Source organism: Antrostomus carolinensis, unplaced genomic scaffold, assembly GCF_000700745.2.
Source record: "Antrostomus carolinensis isolate BGI_N321 unplaced genomic scaffold, ASM70074v2 scaffold1955, whole genome shotgun sequence".
Lineage (NCBI taxonomy): Eukaryota > Metazoa > Chordata > Aves > Caprimulgiformes > Caprimulgidae > Antrostomus > Antrostomus carolinensis.
This window is the reverse complement of record NW_010315496.1, coordinates 5,651-32,104: the sequence shown is the minus strand read 5'-3', so window position 1 is coordinate 32,104 and position 26,454 is coordinate 5,651. Positions and strand designations below refer to the sequence as shown.

Sequence of the window (26,454 nt, the reverse complement as noted above, 5' to 3'; positions counted from 1 at the left end):
AAGGGCCATAAAGCACTTCCCACAGGGTGACATACAATGACAAGATTTCTTGAATCTTCCCATGCAGAAAGCACTCGGCTTTCTGGACCTCAGCATTTGAGCTCCAGATCTTCTTTTCTGTTTTGGGAGTAGTGTGGGGGAACAGTCAGTAAGTTTGCCAAGAGTTTTGTAGGTTAATCTTCACCAGCTATGCAGCACCACAGTCCCCATGAAGTCAGTGAGCAAGGACAATTTCCCCCAAACTCACAGTTTCTCCACTATTTCTTTGTGGACAGGGGTTATTTCAGTTCTTCCACCTCCCACTCATGACACTTTCCCCTTTAAAAAAGTAAAAAAAAGAAAGAAAAAGTTGGGTGACCTTCTTGGGCAGCTTCACAGCACTTTGTCTAGCATTTATGGTTAAGTTATCACCAATTTAACCTCTGAATCATAGAATCATAGAATTGTTTGGGTTGGAAGGGACCTTAAAAATCATCTAGTTCCAACCCCCCTGCCATCAGCAGGGACACCTTCCACTAGACCAGGTTGCTCAAAGCCTCATCCAGTCTGGCCTTAAACACTTCCAGGGAGGGGGCATCCACAACTTCCTTGGGCAACCTGTTCCAGTGTCTGACCACCCTCACAGTGAAGAACCTAATATCTAAACCTACCCTCCTTCAGCTTAAACTGAAAAATGCAGCACGTACCTTTCCAATGGGCATGACTCATCAGAAATGTGTCCCCTGTGCCAGGACTGACTGCATAGTTGGAAGTTTCCATCTTGCAAGTTTGTTTGCCATGTTGAATGTCCTGGTGTACTACAAAGAAAAACTTGCCCCTTCCTTCATTGCAAAGTAAGTGCAGGCACTAGGGAACCAAGGGTAACAACTCCCATCCTTGCTAACCCTGGTCATGCACTGCAGACACAGGAGAAGGTCTAAAATCAGGCTCCGTGTAGTCAACCCATTCCTCTTAGCAATGTCCAAATGTTGCATTTGGATCCTTGTGCATCCTGCCTCTGCAAAAATCAGGGACAAAAGTCCCACTGAACTCAGTCACATAATTATCCCTAAAAGAATTGAAGTTTCTGGTTTCCTTGGAACAGCATCCAACAGACTATCTGTAGCAACAGTGGAATGGCCATTACTCCCCCTCATCCCCCACAAAAAAGGTGTAAGAAAGACAAGATCCAACATTTAGCTTCTTTTGTGCTCCTTTTAGCCTGTTTGTTCCTTGCAGTGAGATCAGATTGACCAAAACGCCTTTTCGATGCAGATCAGAAGTTTCACGGAGCTAGCCACGCCTTCTTGTTAAAGGATGTGCCTTTTTGTGCTCTAGGAATATTAGCCAAATGACTTCGGGTTGTGGAAATATATTAGTATTATGAAACATTTCCCACAACTTGTATATCTCTGGAAGTATCAAGGCAGAGATCTCAGAATTACAATTAACCAGTAAGTTTGGAAATAATTAGCATAATAATTACATTTCAACAAAATAAACCATACAACTAAAATAACCTCTTTTGGCAATAATTGACACCAGGGAAATAAATGACGTCTGGCCCACCCACTCTTCCGATCCACTGGATGCCACAAGATTGCTGTGCCTCTCCAGTTATGCATTACAAATGACCCTGGAAAGATGGAAAGTTGCCAGAAAGACCTTATTGAGACCCACATACTCACTGCAAGCTAAGAGTGATATTTAAGACTTGTATGATTCTTCTTTCTGATCCTTCTTAAAAATTTGCTTAGTGTCTTACACTAAACAAACTATCTCACCTGATGCTTTTATAAAATCTCTTGAGCTCTGCCTACACTGAAGTCAAAGGTAGCAGTGGCCAGGGTTTATGTGTTGAGGTTTTTCTGATGTATTCAATAAGGCTGTTTGCAGGATTTACAGTGAAGTGTAGAGGTACAAATGAGGAACCTATTTTCTATATAAGAAATTTTTTCCTCTCAAGAAGAGATACAAAAAAGTCCCACTGGGACACTAAACTTATGATTGCATGTTCTTTTTGGATGGAAGCTTACCATATTTTTAGACTGGAAATTCTTTGTTCACTGTTATTGGTAAATAAATTAAACAACCCCCAAATGACGGCAGCATCTGTAGATGTGCTCAGGTTGACAATGGAACTAACATTCAATTATGAGAAAATGAATAGCTACAGTTTTCTATAGCTGTTTGAAAATAGCTACTTTATCCTTATACTTAGGAGGGAGTGAGGTTACGTTACTGCCATTTTAAACTTATAAAAACCTTCAGAGCTGGCAACAAAAAAGACCATTGTCAGAAAGATGCTTTTGCACTTCTCTGACTTTAAGCACATGAGTAAGATGACAAGACAAATTGTATGTAATAGTAAGGCAAACTGAAGTGAGTCCCTGCTCAGAGCAAAATCCAGGTTTAAGTATTTTTCTGAACTGGAAACTGAAGTCCAAGGAGTTGATGGAAATATTCCCACTGGCAAGTGCAGGTGTCTAGCCTAAAGCTTGCTATTTATCCATGGTTTGCCAGTAATTTGGTGGTGGCAACACTCATGACGTGGTGTCCAGACACAAAAGAGGAATTCAGGGCTGCCCCAAGCTGCTTCCCAATATAGCTGGTGCACAGGATATAGCAGACATGATCTCAGCTGTGTGGGATGGTGTAAACTGTCTCCTTGCTGCACTACTATGCTTCAGTGTATGCCCTTCCCGGGTCCCTCACTTATACTAGAGTGTTACTACAGGGGTTTGTGAGTTGAGCTACTGCACCTGCCTTCGTGCACGCTCGAGTATTCAGCCTAACTCACCAGAAGTACAATCACTGCCTTCTAAAACTAAGTTAGTAACCTGCATTGGGTGCAGATGATTACCTAAGAGCAACTGGGCTAGACTGGGCTTCTGCTGAGGGTCACCAGTAAGGCCACAGTGACCGGCTATAGGTCTGTCCAAGGAAGGTGGGTCTCACTGCCTCATTGCAGTTACACTGGAGCAAGCAGCCCTGAGTTTTCAGACGGCCTCAAGGCTGCTTCTTCTGGTGAATTACCAACACAAGTCATGCAGGCTGGTGCCAGCCCACAGCGCTACATTTAGACTGAGGATTGCAAAGGTGTAATTGCAGTGGTGCAAAAAAAAAGAGTAGTAAAAATAGAAATAAAAGTAAAAACTGGCCTAATTTGCCATCTGCTAACTCTGTTCAGTCTCTTATAGTCTTACTGCTTTCCAAGTATCTCCCACCCTCTAAATAGCTCTTTTTGATTATTTTCCTCAAGATTGCTTTGTTTTCTCCCCGTGCTGCATCTCACCTTGTTATTTTCTCTCTACATTTACAACCTCCCCAGGTCATTTTCCATTATTTCTATACCAATGGCTGGGTTTTTTTGACACGCCTCCCAGTTTAATATCTTCTGCTAGTTTAATTAACACACTGACTGCACCCTCTCCAAGCTCATTAATGAAGATATTAAATAAAGCCAAACCTTGCATTACTGCTTGTGGTGCCCCACACAACTCCTCCCCATAGCCCCATATGTTCCCATTAATGATTGCCCGATGTTCACAGTCCATTAGCCAGGTTTCAATCTCTGCAGCAGCTTTCCTGTCCAAGCCAATTTCTAATTACATGTCACAAGATTATTTAAGACACCAATACCATCTTCTTTTCTTTAGGTGTATGGACCAGTGAAGCTACATTTTTAATCAGCTGAGAATCTGCTGCTATGGAGCTCAGTCTTGTGCTTTCCCTTTATCCACTAATGCTGAAACTCCGTGCGAAAGGTGATTGTGTTTGATTTCTTCCTGCTCAGCATTACAGTCCTGGCTCAGCTGTCTGTTCAGCCCATCCACCTTTCATTTCATCAGGGTATGTGACATGTTGCTTCTCAAATATTATTCAGATTTCCTTGTATATTAACACTTACACAGATTTGTTTCAATGAGTTTCCATCACTGTAACTGAAAGCACCATCGAGTCAACCCCATTTATTTCTCCTGCTTTCACTCTCCAGTATGGCCTCAGCTCTGCCAAATTTTAAAGATCAAGTGGGATTTCACACCCCATTGATATGCTTTGTTAAATGGGGAAAGTCCAGGTGGACTCTATTGATTGTGGGCCTGTATGACTGCAGATCGTTTCTCTTATCCCCAAGTCCAACCGGCATTTCCCACACAGACTTACTGGTGCTACTTGTGTGACTTTGGTAGCTTAAGGGTGGTTCAATTAGCTGGGAGGAAATTGGCCTGCTTTCTTACAGACGCTTTTGTATTACCTTTGCATTTCATGGCACTGGGGGTTTGCCCAAGATCCATGATATTTATAAAGGTAATTGGAGCTGCTCATTAGCTGGTTCTCACAGACTCTGGGATACAGTCCATCTCGATTCCTTCATCCACAGATTTTCAGCTCTTTCCTTTACTCACATGCTTTGTGCCAAATCTCAGGGCGATGTCAGAGCTGACTGAATGAGGATTCCCCCAGCTAGAGGGCAATGCAGGCAGAGCTACTCCTGCTTACCCTACGCCAAACCTATCGTGCGTATATAAATGATATATGGCAAAGGTGACAACAGATGTAGTGTTGCTGCAGCCTGTGCAGCCTGCGCGGTGGCAGCAGCCAGCACATCCTGAGCAGCCCTGAGCTCTCAATTGCTCTTTAGGACAGGGCGGTCATGGTTCAGGAAAAAACAGCTCAGTTATTTCGACTTCCATCTCTCAGTGCTGCCAAACACATTCTGGGTGATGAGCTCTAGTTCTGAATATTGACAGAGTTATTTTTTTTGTATGTATGCAGTGAGATTTCTTTATAATTCTACTTAAAAATACATTCTTTGCTAGTGGAGCTATTCCAGATGAATAGAGAGTCAGCTCCCCTCCAAGTGTACCACAAAGGCTATATGTTTTCTGGTATTTATTGTTTGTCCAATATTATCTTCTCCCCTTACTTTAGCTCCCTGTCTCTTTCATGGCTCCCTTTAAACTCTTCTGCAAACACATAATTAATTCCTCCTGCACATCTTGGCGGCACTGAGGATTTCCCAGTTCAGCTAATGTACATAACACTGCCAGCCAGAGCTTCGTGGGGACAAGGAGGGAAGAACGACGTCAAGCAACTGGACCAAGGGAGAACCATTAACTTTTACAAATGAGGCCAGGGTATATTTGAAATATTCCTCTTCTGACCAGTAGAGGGAAGTCATGTAAATACACAGCAGTCAGTGCAGTGTGATTTTGTTATTCCCATTCCTACAGTTCTTCTTCGTTTAATTCTTCTTCCAACACAGGTGAGTGGCGGCAGATACATGTCAACCCCAGAGAAATTGGGAAAAGGAAAAATTGCAAGGAAAAGGTAATATCAATTATTAGATCAATTAGTGTAGCTGGAAAAAATCAGGTAAACTTTTGAACACATCTATCTGTCTTCAAGTCTGAAATAGCAGCTCACATGTTCAAAAACCTGACAGCTTTTTCCAGCTATACTCATTGACCTAATTAAAACCAAACCAAACCAAAACTTGTCTACCTACAAATCGATCTTGACTGTGTCCACAGATCATCACAGGTGCAGTAATACAACCCCAAAGAAAGGCTAGTGTCAGCATCCATGATGACTAGCCTAGACTGTAAGAAGGCAGAGCACAGACCATATCCCTGACCTGGGTGTAGAGGAAACATGCCTGGTCATACACAGAGGAGGAGAGAAGTTTAGGTCAACAAAGGAAAACATGACAGGACGAATATGAAACGTCTACCCCCAATGTGACTTAAAACTTCTCAAGTTGGCTTAAAGAGGAAGATAAAAAGTCATCCCAAAAGCAGGACTCACTCAAAATGTTGGGGGAGGAGGAACAATGTGAATTCCCACCCCACAGTGAGCAGCAACAGCCTTGCAAAGTTGTGAAGGGTTTGTATGAGGAGCGGATGCAGTGGAGACCAGTTTCCATTGTGGAACCATTGTGAGCAGCTGCTTAGCATCCCAGAGGGAGCAGGGGCAAAGAAACACTCAGATCCGAATTGGCAGTTTCCCCTACTCTTAAATAAGGTATCTATAAAAGGGAGATATCTGTGACTTGCACACAGCAGCCTGCTGAGCCACTGCTGCCATGGGGTGAGGACACCACCAAGAGATGCACATCATTCTACAGGCACAATCATGCTAGGACAGCCACACCTCCAGGCATGCTTGACTGCTCAATTTGACTCGACCCAATGATATAAAGGGGAGAAAAGACACTAATAGATTTTGACTGAGACGCACCACTTAATCCCTTTTTCCCCATCAGTAAGCTCTCTTGCTTTCCCTTCCTAGCAGGCATTATGCAAATTGAGAGTTCCCTGAAGTGATATTTGCAACTGCAGGATCATACAAGAAAGGGCACAATACTCCTTTGCCAACACAACCCCCTGTCCCTACTATTCTTTTTCAAATAATACTATACTCATGGTAAGTACTAAAAATATGTACTCTACCATTCAAGCACTTAATGTTCTTAAATGACACTTTGTTCAGAGGAAATAGTCTTTGTTAAACATGAAACTCTCTAGGAACAAAATTTATGTTTCAATCTGATTTACTATATTTTTATAGATATTTATATGTATTTATTTTTTACAGCTGATTATATCAGCTAAATCTCTCTCTAAAACACCACACAGCTAAAGGAAATACTTCAGGGAGGCTGTTGATGACTTATTGACAATGTTGGATATCATCAACCGCTGGCTTATGTCTGAACTTCACAGCCACTTCCTGAGGCTTGAATGATGCACAGTGAAACAGTCACTGCGAAAAGAAAAAAGCTTATATCACAGTGCTATCAATGTATGTGCTGTGATCACTACAAATAGATGGGTTAGTCAATTTGAGTTGGAGTAGCAACATACCAAATTAAGCGGTAGAACATGGAAGCCCTAAGTTTTCCATGGCAGAGAGAAACAGACATCCTCAGAGACCAAGGCTGACTTAGACAGCCATTCCTCTAGGGCACCTGAGAGTAGTTAGAGCTCATTTAAACTTGAAACACTGGCTGTGTCCCTACTATAAAAAGGTAGGGATTTTCAGCAGCAATGAAAATGACCATCACCAAGAGAGAAACATTTAAAACATAGAGATCCACTTTCCTATACTCTGAGCTTTATTTCTTTTTGCAATGTTGAAAGCCACGCCAAACACCCAGCCTGTTTTGCTCAGAAGGATTCTTCTTCCAAAGACAGAATTGGTTTCTGTTTCATAACTCTCCACATTGGTATTTTATTGCCATGAATTATTCAGGATTAGTAATGAAGTATGGATCAGTGTCCAGAGTCCTTTGCAGGGGCTGTCTGCTCTGCATTGTTACTTAATTCTCAACAGCATTGTTCTCACTTTATTAAAAAATATTCATTGTAGCTTCTAATTTATACAGAGTCCCATGTGAATATTCCCCCCATTTTCTGGTAGCTGCATTTATATTTGTTGTATAATTTTGGGCAAGTGCAGGACTCACAGTCCTATTCAAATGAATTTGTATTGTTCTGGTGTCCTCCTAGAAACTTCAGGTGATACATCAAACATTTAGTTTCCCTCTTTCATTGTCACATCCTTCAATCTCACTCGGTTCTTGCTTCACCTTCCCCCACAATAAATTTGCTTATTGACATAAATGACTGTTAGCTTGAGCACAACTTCAGTGTTTGGCCCACAGCTTCTACAAGAGCAGTGGTGATGCCCAGAGCAGATGCAATGCTCAGGTGCTTCCTTAGCTTATTTGAGGCACTAGTACAGAAAGAATTTGAGTGCATTACTCATGACTAAAGCAGTGTTTAAGGAAGGAAGGACAGAGGGAGGTCTGTCGAGCACAATCAAGATGAAAATCTGCAGAATCATCACCATAACCATCCTGTAAACTTACATTTCTCACTAATCCCATCTGGCCTGATCCAAAGGCCATTGGATTTTGGATTTGGACCAATGTCCAGACGCATTTGCCTGTCAAAGTCCCATGTAGAATAAAAAATTGGCTCTATTTATTGGCAGAGGATTTAGCAAAAGGAAGACGTTCAGTCCAAACCCTTTCTCCACGTGTGGCTGTTCCAAGAGCTCCTAATCCACAAGGGCTCAACCTTGACCCTACATCCTCCCACTTCTACTGCAGGATCATCTGGCTTTCCATCAGCATGATGCTAATAATTAACTCACATGAGTAAGTCACTGAGTAGCTGAAGCAAGATGTTAAAAAAGAGGATCTCCTCTCTGCTTTGATAGCCAGTTATTAACTAATTGGTGTGGCAGTACTGGGAAGGTTGTAGGTGGTTCTGTAACCCATCATGCCAAAATGTGAAGAGCAGATAATTTTTATTTCATTATGCTCTTGTTCTGCACAGTCTTCAATATTGTCAGAGTGCTGTATGAACTTTAACCAATTAATGAAACACGAACTGCTTATTAGGTGACACAAGAGGTCTCTCCCCTACGATCTATGAATAACAAAACAAAATCAACATGCTGCTGACAAATGCATATGCATGAAATCTTTTAAGATATCACAGCTAAAATAGCTAATAATAAACCTCACAGCATTCTTGAGAAAGCAAAACAGGAAGGGAAATGAAGACGGCAAACATAAAACACCCTTCTGCAAATCACTGCCTAGGCAAGTTAATATCAGCTAAATGATCAATAGGTCACCATTATGTATGATATTTACATCTGATCCGCATTACTGCATTGCTCTGCTGAAATGTCCAACAAGGCTCCTCTATCAGCTAGTACTTCCTTCATTAAAATCTGCCTTCATATAAAATTCACCTTGATTTATGAGTTTGTATTCAGTGCTGTACATTGGAATGTAACACTGCCAAACTTTCTACTGTGTTCACCTGCTGGTTGGAGAGCAGAGATATTTCAAGATGAAAACAAACTAAAGATGGTTGCAGAAGGCTTATTATTATCAAAGAATGGAAAATAATAGACTTGTACATATGCTCAGCCTTCTGCTACCATCATGTCACTGTGTATTATCATTTTCTGTTACTGAAAAGTAGTCTACACACCATCTATTTCCTTAATCATGGATTTATTAACTCTTTCACACACAAACAAATCTACTATGACTCTTTAGCTTTCATTATCTAAAAAATGCTGAGGTAAGTTTTCTTGGCATCTGCTGAATAGAAACTTACTTGGGTTTAGAATCTCTAATTTCAGTTGGTTTCACTTTCTTTCATACTTACACATATTTAATTCAGATGGGCTCATATCCAAGCTCAGTTCAACCCTCATTTTCCAGAATATGAATTTTAGCTCCTCTGTCATTTGAATGTTAATTGTGTAGTATCACAATAAAACCACACATGCTCCTTGAAGGCATGAAAAACTCACTCCTGACCTTTAGAAAAATCTGCCAGTTATTCCTAAATATAAAGCTAGCCAATAACAAGTTCTGTAATTACCCAGCACAGAGTACACAGAGCCTTCCTCTTACTGCCTTAATGTTAAATTCTTCAACGGAACACTAAGAAGTGGCAAATTTGTAGTATTAAATGAGACATTTTCAGGCAAGAGTTTAAGAAAGGAGGGACAGTAGAGAAGATGAACATAAGGAAATATTCACAGGAATAGAGACAAGGGGCTTCACTTGATAAACAGATTTTACTCTTTCTGTAAATCTCTTTGCCTCATTCACCACACTGAAAGAGTATGACTTTGAGTTCTTCTTAGCAAGTAGCCCCTTGCTCCTAAACATTTAGTTTTGGTCTGTCCAATGACTGCAGATTTATGCACTTGAACTCTTTCACTTCCTAACATTCTATAAATAAGCCCCATCTGGTTTATCTCTCCTTGTGTCCAAGTCCCTTCTCCCCCCAGTCCAACTCATACAGTCCCAGTTAGCTAATGCCTTCCTTTAAATAAACTAGACTTTTCAAAACTTGATCTAATGCCTAGGCTCTTTATGTCCCTTGAAAGAAGACTCTAACAGCTGCTCACTGTTACTACACACTAGATCAAGTATTCAGAGATGGATCTATCAAAGAGGTCAACTCCCTCCTGATACTACATGAACTAATCTGCTGCTATTTTAAACTTTGCTTAGCTTTGTTATTACTTCTACCCCACTGCACCACTCGGCATAGACATATTGCATTTCATAATCCATTTACCAAATTGATCAAGATCATTCTGTGAACAACTTCATCCTTCTAAATTTTACCATAATCTAATAACATATGATAGCACAAAATAAATCATGAAGAAAATGTTAACAGAAAGCCAACCCTGTAATTACCTGCTTTTGGCCACAAAAATAAATGTCTCTTTTCTTCATTGTTTGCTGTATAAGAAACAAGGGGATGCTCTTGCTCATCTCTATCCCTGCAAGCCTTTCTGATCTGGATCTTCCTATTGACTTCGCCACAACTACTCACATAACTGAAAGGATTACTCCCACAGTTTGAAGCTCCCAGGATCAGGTCCCAGTTCTTTACCTGTCTTAATAATTAATTACCTAACCTGTACATGCAGAGTGTGTAGAATAATACATCCTGTGAAACTTTGTTAAAAGCCTCTGAAAATCCCAATATGTCTGCTGCTTCCCTCCTATCTAGATCAATATTTATTTAATTTTAAAAAACGAATCCAATTTGCTTGACATGATTTACTTTCCACAAATCCATGCTGACTCGCATTATGATGCTGCACCTTATTAAACTGTATGCAACTGTAGCCTTATGCTGCTAGGAAATGTATTTTTGAAACTACATTTATAGGCAGCGGGATCCTCTGAGGGGCTGCAATGCCCAACACAAGGAATTCAGCACATGCTTATTGCCAAACTAGTCTGCTTTTTTCCAGCTCAAACTGTTTTCCTTTAAAACACCAAAACAACACCAAATCTTTTCAAACTATTTGATTCAAGCTCTTAGTTCTGATACATGTTCACATTGCAAATCATAGCCATGTATCAGGAAACACCCTGTGCCCAGCATTACAAAATGCCTACATAGAAACAGTCCCCAACACACAGGGAGTTTAGACTGTAGAAATGGTCCCACTGTTGATCTTATTGTTGGGACTCAGTCAGAAGCCAGGCCTGATCAGCAGAAACAGACAATCAAAATGTCAACAGCACATAGCTATACAAAGGAATAAGCAGCTGCAGGGTTTCCTTCTGTTTTGTGTTCATGTCCCAAATAATGTTCCACACTGTTCAAGTGACCTTAAGCAGGCTGTTCCTCCCGTGGTGACATGAAGCCCCTTCACCCATCCCACTGCTCACTTCTCTGATCTCACACTTCACCTGGAGACTGATGCTCAAGTACAATGATGCACTACTGTCTCAGTGGATTGTCTCTTGCACCTTTAGTCCTATCTGCTCAGATAGTGGGTGGTGTTTTCTTTAGCAAACAGACATGCCAACAGAGTATGCCACTTCAACGCTCATCTTCTCCTAATGCTTCAGCTCTAAATTCTGCTGCTATCATTGAATTCTGCATGGCTGCCTGGGGTAAGTTCTGTCCAATACTGACAGAGGGGGCAGAACCCTCTCTGCTTTCTTATTCTCTCCAGTTTGGCAGTTCCCAAAGCATTGCCAGAATCTCATCCTACCAATAAGTACTTTCCCAGCTATTTGCCTAATGAAGTTTCCATTTTTATTCTTCCTCCCCTCCGTTTCCTCTTACCATGCACTAACAATGCACTGAACTGAGAGCTCTTACTGATTTCTTAGAGGACAATTTGTATATATACAATAGTCAGAATGGGCTGCAGTGTCTTGGTATGTACTTCCCAGACTGGCATTCATCAGGACTGTGAAACAGAATAAAATCCCATCACAGTAACAGAACTTTTTAACCCCTTTGTGACATTATGGCTAAACGTCCCTTCAACCCCACATGTAATGCCAAATGCCAACAGCTGCACACAGAAACACAAACCTACCCAATTCCAACCATGACATAAATACATTACTACCTGAACTTGTTCAGCTAGTATCAAGCTGTTCATGGCATTTCTCATAAAGAACCCTACCTTGAACTCCATAGGGGTGTACTTCTCGTTCTTGGGGGTCGTGTTGCCCTTGTAATGGAGATGGTTGGGAGTGGTTGGGTGGATAACAGTCGACTCCTGGGACTGCCTCTGACAGCGCTGGCAGTACACGTAAATCACAAACGTTAAGAGGCTAGAGCCAAAGAAACAGGAGATCCCAGTGGCAATCAGATGGATGAGACTAAAACCTGCAAGGAAAATGACAAGAGATACTATTTTTAAAGAACAGCCTTTTTCCCTCTCCTGACAAGACCACAGGTGCAAATCAGAGCTATGACATCTTGGGATCAACATTAATAAGCTGTTAAAGCCAGAGTCTTACGTTCTAACATAAACTGACATAATCTCCCTGCAAATTGGTCTCCCCATTGCAGCTCTGCCTTGTGCAGTTTAACAGGTTCATATATTGTTTTCTCAAAGCTCCCTCCCTGTCTCTCCTCTCTCCCCCCTATTGATACTGAAAATAAACATTATGTTAAGCTGACAGCTAAAGAAATGAGCCGTACAAACAATGCACATTAACGGATTCCAAAGCATGTGCATGTCATGGAAATAAGGGGATAAAAATGCTCAGTGTTTCTCTGAAGGGGAAGGAAGGGACGGGAAAACCCTTTCTGTCAGCTGCCCAAAATGCCTGTGGGACTGTGTGGGGGGTGGGGGAGATATACATTCCTCCCCTGTGTAATCCAAGTGTGCTCAGCATTCTTGCTTATTCATGGGGCAGCATTGCCTTGGCCATGTCTGCATTACCTCTGAGGCGTATTTGTACCACTAACAGCAAAACAGGGGTTCTGAGGGAATGGGAAAGATGGGGCGGAAAAAGGAAAGGGGGAAAACTGCTTGAAAAACACTTTGTTGGCTTTCTCCACGAACTGCAAAGATAGGAAACTAGTTGCAGGCAGGTGCTGGCGAGGTAGCTACAGCACAAATATTTCAAAAAGAAAAGCTCTTGGACTATAAAAGTCTCCTACAGAGTTCTCTCCACATGGGATTGCAGCAGCACCCTCCAAGCAGAGCGCTGACCTCTCGAAGGAGCTGTAGTTGTGCATCCCATGGGCTGGGAGGTACTTAACTCACAACTCTGGCTGGTGAGGGGAAGACAAAGTCAAATAGCACTCCTCATTCCTCCCCCACCTCTCAGGGAGTCTCAAACCCCGTGGTAAAACCAATGACCAACAGATCTCCACTGACAACAGAACAAACAAAGGTGACCTTTACAGCCACTAAGTTAATGAAGCAACCAGAGGCAGTCTTGGGTGGCAAAACTTTATGACCCTGTTCTTTTGCTATGTGCGAGGTTGGAGAGGGAATCTACAGAAAAAGAATCAGCAATGATGAGTCCAAATGCTACTGCCTTTCCTCTGCCCTTGCTCTGTAATCTTCCAAACAGGAGTGACAGGGGCCCTCGTGCCTGAGGGGAACCCCTGACTGCTGGCCCCCCAAGGCAGCTGTCCAGGAGATAGCCACATTGGCTCAGTAAAATTCCCATAGTACTTAAAAAGCCAATTCATTTGGACAGACTGCTGTGTTGACTTGACTGTGTGCAGAGGAATGGAAGGGACTACTCAGAGAGTGGCTTTAAATGAGGTTCATTCTTAGTCTGATCACGATGTGCGTTTTTTTTGGTGCCATCTTACATTTTAACTGATATGCTTTTCAAATAGAGAATTCTGTCCATTAGTCTACTGCTCTCCTCTAATCTTTAGTTAAAAAATATCCTCCTGAGTTTAAAAAGAACAAAACCAACAGAGTTCTACAGCAAAGTAATGTACTTCAACCATAATTACAGTGAGAAACGTACAGAATTTATTAGATTGACGATCTACCTTTATTTTTTAAACCACACTATAAAATTCTATTGCAAGATTACCACTTTCTATTGTGTTTTGCATGATGGTCCAAAAAAACAGAAGAAAGATGATAATTTCCTACTAAATGTTACAAGACTTTTCCAAAAAGACATTTCCTTTCCAAAAACCTCAGCCTGCTTTATGTCATCCATGAGAGCTAAAACACAGAATATGCAACCGTGCTCAGTGAAGCCCCATGACGCTCTGTCACATTCTCCTCCTGTCCAGCTTTATTATATTGCAGTGAATGTTTCATTTCACTGCTACATTTACCAATTCACTACAGTAGGAGATCCTTTCTAAAACATAAAGCTCTCCTACATTTCCTTCTCACCTTTGAAAGACCCATCTGATTTTTCAGATGGCTTTAACACCTATCTTAGGGAAAAAAACAAATTATTTTGTTTGCACCATGTGAGTCCCCAGGGGGGAAGCTTTCTGGTTAGACACTTTGAAAATACAGATTTTCTGAGATGCATCAACAGAATTTCTATTGACTGGCTTCTTTGCCGAACATTGTAGAACACTAAGTAATAAATAGTATTGGCTGTGGTAAAATGTAGATTGCATCAGCAAATACAATGGTGGTGGTAAAAGAAGGAAATGTGGATACAGAGCACAACAGCAGAGTGCAAGCCACAGCAAGGAGTGCTGGAACTGAAGCAGATCCATTGCACCCTCTGAGAGAGAAGGAGTGACGCAGAAAGCCAACTGTTACATTGCAGGTGCTGAAATCTTAATTCCATTGATCGTCCCACAGTCACAAACCGAGAGGCCACATTTCTGTGCCACAGGTGGCATACCTTTTTTTGCCATGATCTCCACAGGGAGAATAGCTTTTGGCAGCCTGCAGATCATCTAGATTTCAGGAAAGCAGGGATGTGACGCTAGCAGGAATTGACATGGTCATTAGTGTGAAGCTAGCATTTTAAAATGTTGAAGGAACCTGTCATTTTCTTTAGTCTGCATTTTTATCATCGGGGCTCTAGGGCAGTGGAAAAGTGACACTAATGACTGGATCTTTCCAAGTTACATGCAGATAGGAGACACAACTTCCACAAGAGGTGAGGATTTGAATGAAAGGAAGTGTTTGGAGGACAAGTACAAACTCTAATCTCATCCTATATCAGCAAAGGATCTGTCTAAGATACCCTGTTCAGTGAAATCTTTATAGGTTACTTATAAACACCTGCCTCCAAACAGCTGGAGGCTTACAGTGGTGGAATGAGGAATAGCCCTTCCTTTCTCCTTAACCATTTACCCTGTGGGTGGAGCGAGACAAGCAATGTGCTCCCTGGTAATTAATGATCCTCAGTGGCCAACCCAAACCCTGAAATAAATAAAAATCTTGGAACTGACAAGTGGACATGCAATACATTCCTCCAGTCTGACTCAGCCAGCAAGACTCCAGTGGAATTAAGGCTATCAGTGGGATATGAGCTGTATAGATTAATGGTTTGGTTGATACTGCACAGGGAGAAAAGAAGCCAGGTTAAGATAAAAAGAAGATATATGGTTAGTGGTACCCTACCTCCACAGTTCGTGCTCTCATCAATGCTGGAGGCTGGCAGGATCACTACAGAAAGAGAAGATTGGAGAAAGTTGTCATTTTGCCATAACTTTGCTTCTTTAAGTAATTAAACCCACTGTGTTCCAGACACGAGAAGCTGCTCACATGTTCTGCAGTAAGCTGAGAGTCTCTCTAAATTGAATGATAAGCTCAGTGTGAAACACATGCAACAAAATGTCTCCAAAGACCTGACAATTGCAGCAGTGTTACCTGACCACTGTTTAGCTTCTTCAATTTAGGGGAAAGAAGACAGCTGAGAAAATAATGAAAAAGTAGACTACCATTCCCTAGAGATGTCAGAATTGTAAGTCAGGGCACTGTAATCCAGAAAAGAACATGTGGAAAGGGGTTATTCAGCCTAGATCCATATCAAATATTTGCCTGAGAGATTAAATTTCCACAAAACACAGGGTGGAAGATGTTGATGACCATCTGTCCATCAACAGTGTCGCTCTGCTAGACCCTTGATTAATCTCCCCACTTCACACACCAATCTTCTCCATCTGCCTCACCTTATTTCTTCACTCTTTAGGGATGCATCTTTTGATATCTGAACTCAAGGACCTTCTGTTGCCCATATCCATATTGAGAACAGAGATAATTTTTATAACCCAGCCTGAGATGAACTATGCAAGGTTAAAAGCTTCAATTCAGGTGAAGCAATACTAGTTATTTATTACAGATATAGGTAATTCTGTTTTAAATAAAAGCTAAGCTGCCTTAAAGGAATGCCAGTTGCCCTGTGTCTGCCACAGGGGAGTTTATAACATGTTTGTTTGTTTTCTTGTTTTTCCAGAAGAAACCAAACCCAATTTATAGTAGTGAAAATCTCAGCCTAGCTTGACAGGCTGGGCACGAGCTACTCTCCTGAACTGGCCCACCCTCTCCCTCCTCGATGACACTGTACATACCAGGAATTTCATTATACAGGCAATCTTGGTACTGCGTGCTGTTTCCAACGCACTGAGAAGAGTCTGGGCTGTGTACCTCGCAGTAACGGCTGCGGTACTGGATGCCCTCTTCATTACACAGGCTCCACTCCGACCACTCTGACCAGCCACCTGAAATCCAAGATCAGGAAAACACACAGACAACGTAACCAAGAAGTAAAAGGATCTCTTGCAGATACCAAACTTCTCCCATGCTGAAGGATGTCTAGATCCTGGCTTGGGCTGCTCTTGCACATCTAAACCAGGGGCTTTTAGTGGCTTTAATTTTCTCAATACAAATAACAGTGTAAGCATCATACCCTAATTGTCAGGTTGTAGTTTTCTTAATACGGACTGAACCAACCCTTGGTGGAGCACTGGGCAGTGTGGAGTTGTCTTAAAAGCTCCTATATCAACTCTCTGGTTAAAGACACGCAAAGAGCTGGATGGGGCAATGCTGCACCAGGACGCCCAAGTTTTGAGGTGGCTTCACAGAGATATCTCAAGCAGCCCGCACAAGTCACAGTAGTTAGTGTTTTGCTGAGGTTCCTAAGGGCAGGGGTCAGCCTGCACTGGATCAGTAATACACAAAGGTTGTTCAAAACCAGCACAGAGCTAAACCCTGTCCTCTGAGTTGTAGCACATACTCATCTGTCTGTTTGGGTAAGAAAGAGGAAAGATTGTCCCTTCAGCAACTGTACAGATTGATGCTTCATGACTCCTTTTGTTTGTCTTGTAAGCTTCCACGTTGAAGAACCAAGCTCCTGCTTTTTCAATTACTTTAAATGGATCAGCTGTTAACAAGATTTTGCCTGTCAGGCACTAGAATGCCAGAATATGGGCTAGTGAACAGGTAAAGAGAAAGGTGATGCATTGCAGTTAAACACTAGGATGTCTCCTTTTTCCCTGGCTCAACGGACATTTACTGAATGGACAGAAAATCTTCTAACTGATGGGGTTTCTGATTTATTTTTTTAAACATTCTGCAGATGTGCCTTGATGCCACCATCACCCAAGCCAACTGCAGCAGGGATGAGAACTGGCTACCTTCACACGGGTGCGTGTTGCAAAGGGCCTCCTCAGTGTGCAGACCAATGCAGATATCCTCCCCACTAGACGGAGCTGGATTGGTGCAAGTCCGCGTGCGCTGGTAGTGTCCTCCTCCACAGGTTGCTGAGCAGTGAGACCAAGGAGTCCAGCAAGACCATGAGCCTTTCACTGAAGGACATTGAAAAGTAAGGAGAGAGAGCCAGGTGTTACTGGTTACTCCTTTCACTGTGACAAAGCTGGAGAACCCCTGTACCTCATCTTCCAGATTCACCCTGCCTGGACTAGTTTGCAGTTTCTTGCACCCCAGAACATTTGGGTTTGACAACAAGAACTTCATATCAAGAGAGGGTATGAATGTGCTGCACTCTGTGGATGCAGAATGAAGTCTATGCACAGAAAGAATCTGCATCATGAAGTGCCAAAATAGAAACTATTCTTTAGAGTAGCCACTGAAATGTTCTGTTCTGTTCTGTTCTGTTCTGTTCTGTTCTATTCTATTCTATTCTATTCTATATCTTTTTATAAAACAGCCTTTTTATTATTATTATATTGTCTCCTGATGCTTCACCTACAGCAACAGCAGATTTACTTGAGAGAAAAGTGTTGTACAACCTAAGCGGAGCTTATATGGGACCTTTCTGTGGGGGCCCTGAGTCCTCTAGTGCCAGCCTTCAGGAAACAGAAACTCAAAGGCTTTATTTATTGTCCTCACTCATGGCAGGGGAAGGGCTATACCAGATGACCTTTGAAGGTCCCTTCCAACCCAAACCATCCTATGATTCTATGATCAGAGCACAACCCAATAACAAGTTAATAATAAAACTAGGGAGGGAATTAAGATCCCCGATTCCCACCCCCACCCTTGTCAGGCTACTAGACTGCCTGATTTGCAGGTCCACATGGCATTAATTCAGATGATAACAACCTGATGACTTGGTGCAAGATAAACCCAGGATTTGTGTATACACATTGAGTGAGGCAGGGAAGGAGGGAGACACAGAGAAATAGTAATCATGCACTCAGAACAGATTGTAAAACATCAGAGTGTCCAAGGGGAGAAAACAGCACAGAAGAAGGGCACAGACATTAGTGAAAAGCCACTGAGAGCTTCCAAAATAGTACTAATAGCTGCCTTTATAGTGCTAGAGTTATTTTCTTTTTATAGGCCATAGAGTGCAATATTTGACACTCCTGCTATGCTCTTGCTGCACATTCTGATCATATCTGCATTGGAATTTTATCTTTGAATTGAATTTTGGAATCATAATAATGTTATTATAATACAGCATTTTCAAGTGTAGGCCACAAACTATACTGCCAGATGTAGAGAATCATTAGATGCTAGAACTGTGAAGAGGCAAGGTAATTTGTGCAAGATCACTTAAATTTAGTTTAGATCATTATTACAGAGCAAGAAGAAAGATAAGTGGAGAGAATACAGTAGTTAATGATCTATTATTACTATTCTGGACCAGGAGTGCAACATAAACATGAGGACAAACTTGAAAACCAGGAAACCAGGCAAGAATACTCCCTGCTGGCTGTGCAGGAAATGGTAACTGATGTCAAGAGTAGATGCCCATCGCAAGAACAATACGTAAGCAGGAGAGGGGGAAGAAACAAGTGTTCACAAGAAGAACTGCCACATCAAGCATCTCTACACAGTATTAAGCCACATTTATTAAGCCTATCTCCTCATCAAGGTGCAGATGCACCATGATGCCCTCCACTGGATTGAGCATCAAACCTTCTTGAAGCAAAAAATTGCTAGACAAGCCACTGTACTACCTCCTCTAGAGGATGTGGCTGCGTTACTCTCTGAGCCTAGGTGAAACATAATTCATAGCACTAAAGATCACATACATGGGTCATTACAATAGCTTTAAAAAAAATTAAGGAAAAATCCCCCAAAATAATAATTTCTTAAAAGTAGCTTGGAAATACTGATTTTTTTTAGCGGCTCTACCATTAAGATGGGGAAGAACACCTCTGAATTTCATGCAGTAAGATGATCATGGTTACCTGGGCAGGGATGTGGATTGCAGTCTTGATACTCCATCGCTGACCCCACGCAGGGCAAGCCACCATTTTTAGGTTCAGGGTTTGTGCATGTTCTCTTCCTGATCCTAAAGCCCAACTCACAATCCCTGGAACAGGAAGACCAGGCCCCCCAGAAGGACCAGCCCCCATTGATAATCCGTGCAGAGGTCTTACCAGTCTTGAGGAGGTCATCAACAAGAGCTTGAAGGAAAACAAAAAAGACACCACATGATCATGAATTAAGCAGTTGCTGGGCATTTAAAAAGGACTTCAGCTCATGAATAAAATCAAGATTTATATGCCCTGGATAAGAGTTTCTGTTGAAAGCCCTTAGTGAGAGTTTTGTTCCACAGAGTTAAAGCTAAGTTGGACACAAAATGAAATCTGTACACACACAAACTGAGTCTACTGATAACCTTGATAAATGACCTTTCTGGGCAACAAATTGTGGCAGTCGAGGCTGTGCCCTCAGGAAACTGCCTTGCAACACAGCAGTAGTGAAGAGAATAACCCCAGAGGCAGCGTACAAGGGGACCTCCAGGGAGAAAGAAAAGACACTCTGCCCTGTAGAATGGCTCTTCTCTTCTTCCCAACACCCTCATTAATTGCCTGTTCTCCTTGGGGCAGCCTGGCAGTATCAAGACCAAATCTACACACTGCCATAAGTACAGAGCTCACAACTGTGAGTCAGAGGGCTCCCTCCACCCTTGCCATGACTACACGTCAAGACTCATACAGACAAAATCACGTTCTTGTTCTGAGAGGATCCCCCTTCCACCACCAACTCTAGGCATGCCCTGTGGTTCCCCAGAGCTGACAAGACGTACAGTCAGTATCACACACTGCTGAGCCATCATTGGGGCAGAAGCGACTCTCAGTCTTCTTCCTCCCAAACTGCAGCTCATGGGGATCAGACAGCTGGGCACGACACGTGTAGCGGAAGCGCTGCTCCTGGCGGGCACCATTTTGAGTGATGTTGACAGGCATCCAAGGGGTCCAGGGTGTGTTCCTGCGCACTTCCGGGCAGCTCTCTGGGTTGCAGGTCTTATATTCCTGCCGAGAAGGAAACTCACTCTCCTTACTTATTAAACAGCAGCAGCCTAACTGACAGATTTATTTACACCCCAGAAAATAAAAGGGTACCCTCTGCATCTAAAACAACCACCATCCACCTTATCTGACCTCATAGACACAAGCCAGTGCTGGGCACAGCACAAAACATGGTGACTGTGGAGGTGGTGGTGGTGCATAGCTTTAGGTGGACCTCAAGGGTGAACTATGCTTGCTATTTTTATGCCTCCCTCAGCTCTGTGTTTCGTTGCTGACTCAAAGTCCTGTGGGGCTTCAAAGGCTTGGTACAGTATGGGCAGAAGAACAATTCATGGAACAGACAATAATAACAGTAAACAAGTTTTGTGCTGTGACCCTGAGATGCTGCTCTCGGGTCAGCCTAGAGGAGCCCCATGAGGACAAAATGTCAGTAGGGTTTATTCCTTGAAAAGTTTATTGTTTTATTTTTTAGATGGGTCTAGATTAGCTCTTTTTACAGCTATTTTTGTTTGGTTGGCTTTTTGAACTCTCTAGTGAGGACTCTGAACCATTTGCTGTCCTTGGTGTAAAGCATCTACTGAGCACAGACAACGTTCTGGCTGGATGGGGATGGGGGAATTGGGGTCTTTACAATTCTTGCCACTAGTGGGAGGAATTCCAGTGACAAACATTGCGCTCTTGTTTAAAAACAAATAAATAAACTAGTCTTTTCTGGCAGAGGGAAAGAAATGTAATGCTTTAGGACTTTATGATTCTAGAGTAAATGCCAAACAGCTTGTGAACAGATGGGAGGTTCCAGATCAAATCTGCTTACACTGAAAGAAAACTCTCCATAAAACTAATTAAAACAGCTGCACAAAACAGCTGCCAGAATAGGAAAGGGACAATAAAGAGAGAAAATGAGTAGCCATTGCCTCACTGATGGGCTAACTAGGTGTTTGACCTGTTGTTTACTTAAGTATGGCAACAAGACTCATTTCTGATGCATGTAAGGCCTCCTCTACTCAATGGGAGTGGGACAGCAGAGAAAAAACATAGAGTGCTTTCAGGTAAAGGACTTGACACCTAAGCCTACAGGCACCTAAGGAAGTCCTCTGCATACCAGCCTGTCCTTACCTTTACATACACACACACACTGACACACACACACACACACTCACACAAACTTCACTGACTTTGGGAATGTCACCTCTCTGCTTCCCGAGTTCATTCTACTCTCCTCTCTAGCAAAAGCTGAGGATAACATTTTCTTCTAGCTTAAGAAACAAAACCAAGATGGAGAGAGGAGTTAAACTGCAAGTTCCTGGGGGCCCGATGGCAATAGGTGCCCCTTATGCAATGTCAATAAACAATACATACCACAGCACAGCCTGGACATGTATTTCCATTTTCACAGGACCTCTGTCTCGAATGAATCCCTCCACCACAATTCACACTACATTTATTCCAAGGACCCCATGAAGACCAAAAAATTGGTAATGGACATGGACTGTTCTCATTACAGAATCTGAAAGAAGAAAGTGCATTGCTCAAAAAATATCCATGTCAGCACATCCCAGGGTGATGGGCACAAGTCTGCACACTGCGTTTGGGTGCAATTCATGCATGCACACAAAGTCAGCAGAAGGCCAACCCAACAGTCAGATTAGCAATATTCCTGTTCACAGCAGAGAACTGTACCTTTTGTACAGAACAGGGAGTAGTTAACCAGGCTGAGCTCACTGAGACAGTTGGAGTCAGTTTTTGAAAGTGCTCTAATCTCACAACTTTTATGCACTGAATTCACAAACGAGCTTGTAAGCTGAAGCCTGTATGGCACAAAGAGAGTGGATGGTAAAGATTTTTCAGTGGGATGTCTAATGGGAGATCAACATAACAGTGACCTGTCACTAATGGCAGGTGCTAAACACTTGACAATCTTCTCTGCACACATCTGTCCCTTTACTGCTGCTTAGATCCTAAGAAACTAATGTTTGCAACTGGAGCTGAACTAGATGCTATATGCATCTAAAAGTGGGCCCTAAATTAATGCCATTTCATGTTCCCTTTTCAAAAGGTAACTTTAATTTTGTTCAGCTTTTTAATAAATATTTTTCTCAAACTGAATCACACAGGACTGCAATGGACTCAGATGTAGTCTTTAAAACAAAAAAAGGACCATTCTGAATGGCCACAAATCAAACCAAACATTAAAATGTCCTAAATCAAGGAAGTTAAATGAATTGCCCTTTGTATTCTGAGAAATGCAGAGAGATCTGTCTTAAGTGACCACTCAAGGGATAAGCAACAGCCTACTGTCAAGCAAAGGTGGCCTTTAATGAAATGTCAGATCTGGAAACCAAATTGAGATGCCTTGAAGCATGTGTTTAATGAAGGACTGGGCTTGAAGAAGTGTAATAGTGTAGATGACTCTGTAGGTTCCAAAAGTATTGTTTTTTACTGATTTTGCATGAAATTTCCTTAGTTTAGAGGGGGAAAAAAAAGATGTTTTTCTGATGCCAAGTCCTGCAAAACCCCAACCCTGAGTTAAGCTATATCCTCTCTTGAACTTCTTTTGGTGCATCAGCACAATTAATAGAGATTTAGGGCAACTGGCAGTGAAAGTTGCACATATTCAACTGCCTCCCCAGGGACGGATCGGAACAGTGTAAATGTATCTATAAATTCTACCCTGCCAACAGCAGGCACAGCTTCTCCTTTCATTGAGGAGGTCAGCCCTCTGTTTGGAAGATGGGAATACTTGTGAAGGTCTGAAAGGTCCTGCCTGAGAGAGGAGGTAGCTCTGGTGTCTGATGGCCACAGGTTCATTGAAAGAGAGTAGCCATGGCTTGTGAACAGCCTCATCCCTCCCAGGTTCTGTAATTCCTTCTGCTTTGTAGATTCACACAAACAGCCTTAATCTGCATTCATAGAAGAGCCACAACTTCCATCTGCCAATGTTATAACCACAGAAGTGAACACACGGTGTTGTGAACATCTCTTACCTCTCTTCCCTGCTCTGTCCAACACAGACCCTGCCGCCGTACCGTGGAGCAGGGTTGCTGCAGGATCGCTGGCGGACCTGAAAGCCAATCCCACAGGAGGTGCTACAGGGGGCCCAGGAAGACCAGGGTGTCCAAGCGCCATTTCTAACAAAGAGGGTGAGAGAGAACAGGGTATGGGGGTTACCTGACAGTTTGCCTGTGTCATGCCGTGCTTAACAACAAAACACATAAGGCACTGATGGGGGGAATCACTGAACTCACTGGAGAAGAGATTATTCATTTCAACCAGACTTTACATCAGTGGAGATTTAGAAAATGGAGTTTCAAAAGTGCTTAGCACTGGCCTAACTTTCCTCCTATTGAAGTCTCCAAGAATTAGAAAGGAAGAGAATGCTGAATGATTTTGAAAATACTTCCTATCATTTGCTGGGCAACAGTGTAATTGCTATAAGTCTCACTGACTATTCTCCTATTATCTCCCCTATGTCTCATAATGACTTTTTCTAAAGTTGTATCTCATGGACTCTTCTGCACAAAGAATGCAACTTTTGAGACTCACCAGTGCTGGTTGTGCCAAAGGATGTAAAAAACCCTACCGTCTGCTAATTCAGTAGGTACTGATGCTTTAAATCTCTTACAGCAACACTACTGCCAGCTTCCATGGTTTTAGCACAAACCTCATAATATTTGGTGTTTTCCTAAAGCCTTCAGCATTGAATCCTATTAAGTGGAAATCTCAAATTTCATTAAAAATAACAATAATTGCTTCTAGCTTTCATGGCCACCTGCAGACGTCACTGCAGTGTGACCTTAAATCTGCAGAAACCAGAAGGCAATTAAGAGCTCAGAGGCAGGATCGAGTTTCATGGTTTAATGAGCGATCACATCTCTGCTGAGCGGTGGCAATTTAGCCTGAAGCAAATGTGATGTAAAACCCCTTAGTTCACACCTCAGCGACAGAGATGGCGGCAAATGCTCTGTGCCTCGCTCCTGTGACAGGCTGAGCACGTGCAGGTGGCCGGCTCCTGCAATGCTGCTGCCGTGAGGTGACTCAGCCACGTGCTTACACAGAAGCCAACATTTTAATCTTTAAAATCTTACATTTATTAAAGCTCACCTTCCTCTGATTTGGCAGCACTACTGAACCTTGGAGCAGGAGAGGAGGAATGGTACCTCATCTCTTCTGCGCTTCAGGTTTCATTTCATATGGAGCCAGTGGCAATGCTCTGTCTTACAGAACTGCCTAATCTTGACACTTCACTGCCTTAAGCCAAAAAAATCTCATTTGTTTTTGGATTTTTTAATAAACAAAAACCTTTCTAAAAAGTCTAGTTTAAAAACAACTCAGGTGCTCTCTGATTCTTGAAAGCTAAGCTTGAAAACAGATGTTAATTTTCAAAGCATTTACTGAACTAATAACACTGCTGGCAAGAAATACTTTCTGGCATAGCACCAATCAGGGCAGAGGATGAAAGTTAAAACCCACATTGCCCTTCACACTTTTTGTATTTGTTATCAACTCTTGCCTGTTCTTGGCAGCTTTATTTCAGAACCCTGCTAGATGGTTCTCCCCTCCTCCTCTTGTTCTCTCATCCCTCTCCCTCCTTCCTTTCCCCTCTCCCACCCTAAACAAGGTCAAAGAACAAGAAATTCACTTACATAAAAATCTTATGATTCCATCTACTACCTCCCAACTCCTTAACCCAAAAGTAAGATTTTATGTAAAACCACAAAAAGAAAAAAAACAAATGGAAAGTGGCTGTTATTGCAGCAAAAAGGGAAGTAATTTTTACTAAAAATTCCTCAACAAACCAACAGTTCTCCACATCTATTCATGTTTTAGGATTTTTAACAGAAATAAAGACATTTTTCATTTTCAGATCTCCAGTTTTCTAATAGAACTTGTTTAAGCATCCTGCTCCCTCTTTGCAAAAAGAAATCTCAGTGCCATATGAAGTCAATTAAAGGAAATTTGAGGGCTGAGGCGGATGTAGGATGACCAGATGTCCCTATTTTTCAAACCATGCTGTTTTCCTATGTCTTAAGATTGAATAATCTATTTTTCATCCCCTTCTTAGGAGCTGTTCCTGCCTCTTTTGCCATCGGAGCAGTGCTGAGAAACTCATCCCAGTGGTATGCTTTCCATTTGTCACTGGCATAAAAAGTCCTCCTGGAGAAGGCTCCGCTCAGCCCACGGTGGCAGTACAGGGGCAGGAATGACTACACGCCTTTTAGGCAGCACAGCCCACTACTGGAAGGAGAGGTGCCAATTAAAACATGAGTATTGCTGAATTTTTGGTGCCAAAATCAGCACTGATCTACAAGGAGGAGTCAAGAGACAGCTGTCCTTAATGGAATGAACATTTATGGAGAAGATAAAGTAGATAAAAGCAGTATTGACCCAATATTTACCAAAATATTGGCTGGTCCCACCCTGGTTAAGTAGTGATTACACTATTGCATCATCTGTCCTTGAGTCATGACAAGATGTGGTCTTAGGGAGTTGGGGTAACATGGACACAAACATTGTGATTATATTTGGGCACCTGACCGGAGCACATTTAGCTTCCATACTGCTCAAGCACAAGGTTCAGGCTTCCCTGGAAAGGCAGCACTTGGACACAAGCTGAGCTACATGTGTTGTTGAAGTGCTGTCCCCAGCAGGCATGCCTCCCAAGTGCTGCTTGCTGCCAGATGATGATCTGTTGCTTTCACCTAGCTGGCGTGCTGCAGACAGTTCACAGACTCACAGAACAAGGCAAACAAGCCTTGCTTGGAGCTAGGCTAGGCTCTGTCTTTACAAGCATTGCTCTGAAGGAGTTCTGCTCGCTTTTGGCAATGCAACCTCAGAATCCAAACTCCAAAAAATTATGAGCTTACTAGATTTTTTTTAGCTTATTGCTGTTCAGTTGGCTAACAACTACCTCTGCCTTACTCACCTCCTCCTGTTGGATCCTTACTCACTGTACAGTTGAGGGAAATTGAGGCACAGT

At 42.3% G+C, this 26,454-nt stretch overlaps 1 protein-coding gene across 1 annotated transcript in view; it reads right to left on the bottom strand.

Annotated features, from left to right (window-relative positions):
• LOC104524926 (semaphorin-5B) overlaps positions 1-26,454 on the bottom strand; it is a gene marked incomplete at its 5' end in the record, with an annotated part of 35,101 nt that overhangs the window by 5,476 nt on the left and 3,171 nt on the right. The window contains 8 exons of the mRNA XM_010167949.2: positions 11,971-12,176; positions 15,370-15,414; positions 16,320-16,469; positions 17,385-17,555; positions 19,410-19,628; positions 20,255-20,480; positions 21,837-21,984; positions 23,462-23,605. Of these exons, the coding sequence (XP_010166251.2) occupies positions 11,971-12,176; positions 15,370-15,414; positions 16,320-16,469; positions 17,385-17,555; positions 19,410-19,628; positions 20,255-20,480; positions 21,837-21,984; positions 23,462-23,605 (1,309 nt within the window). The remainder of the gene's footprint in view (positions 1-11,970; positions 12,177-15,369; positions 15,415-16,319; positions 16,470-17,384; positions 17,556-19,409; positions 19,629-20,254; positions 20,481-21,836; positions 21,985-23,461; positions 23,606-26,454) is intronic.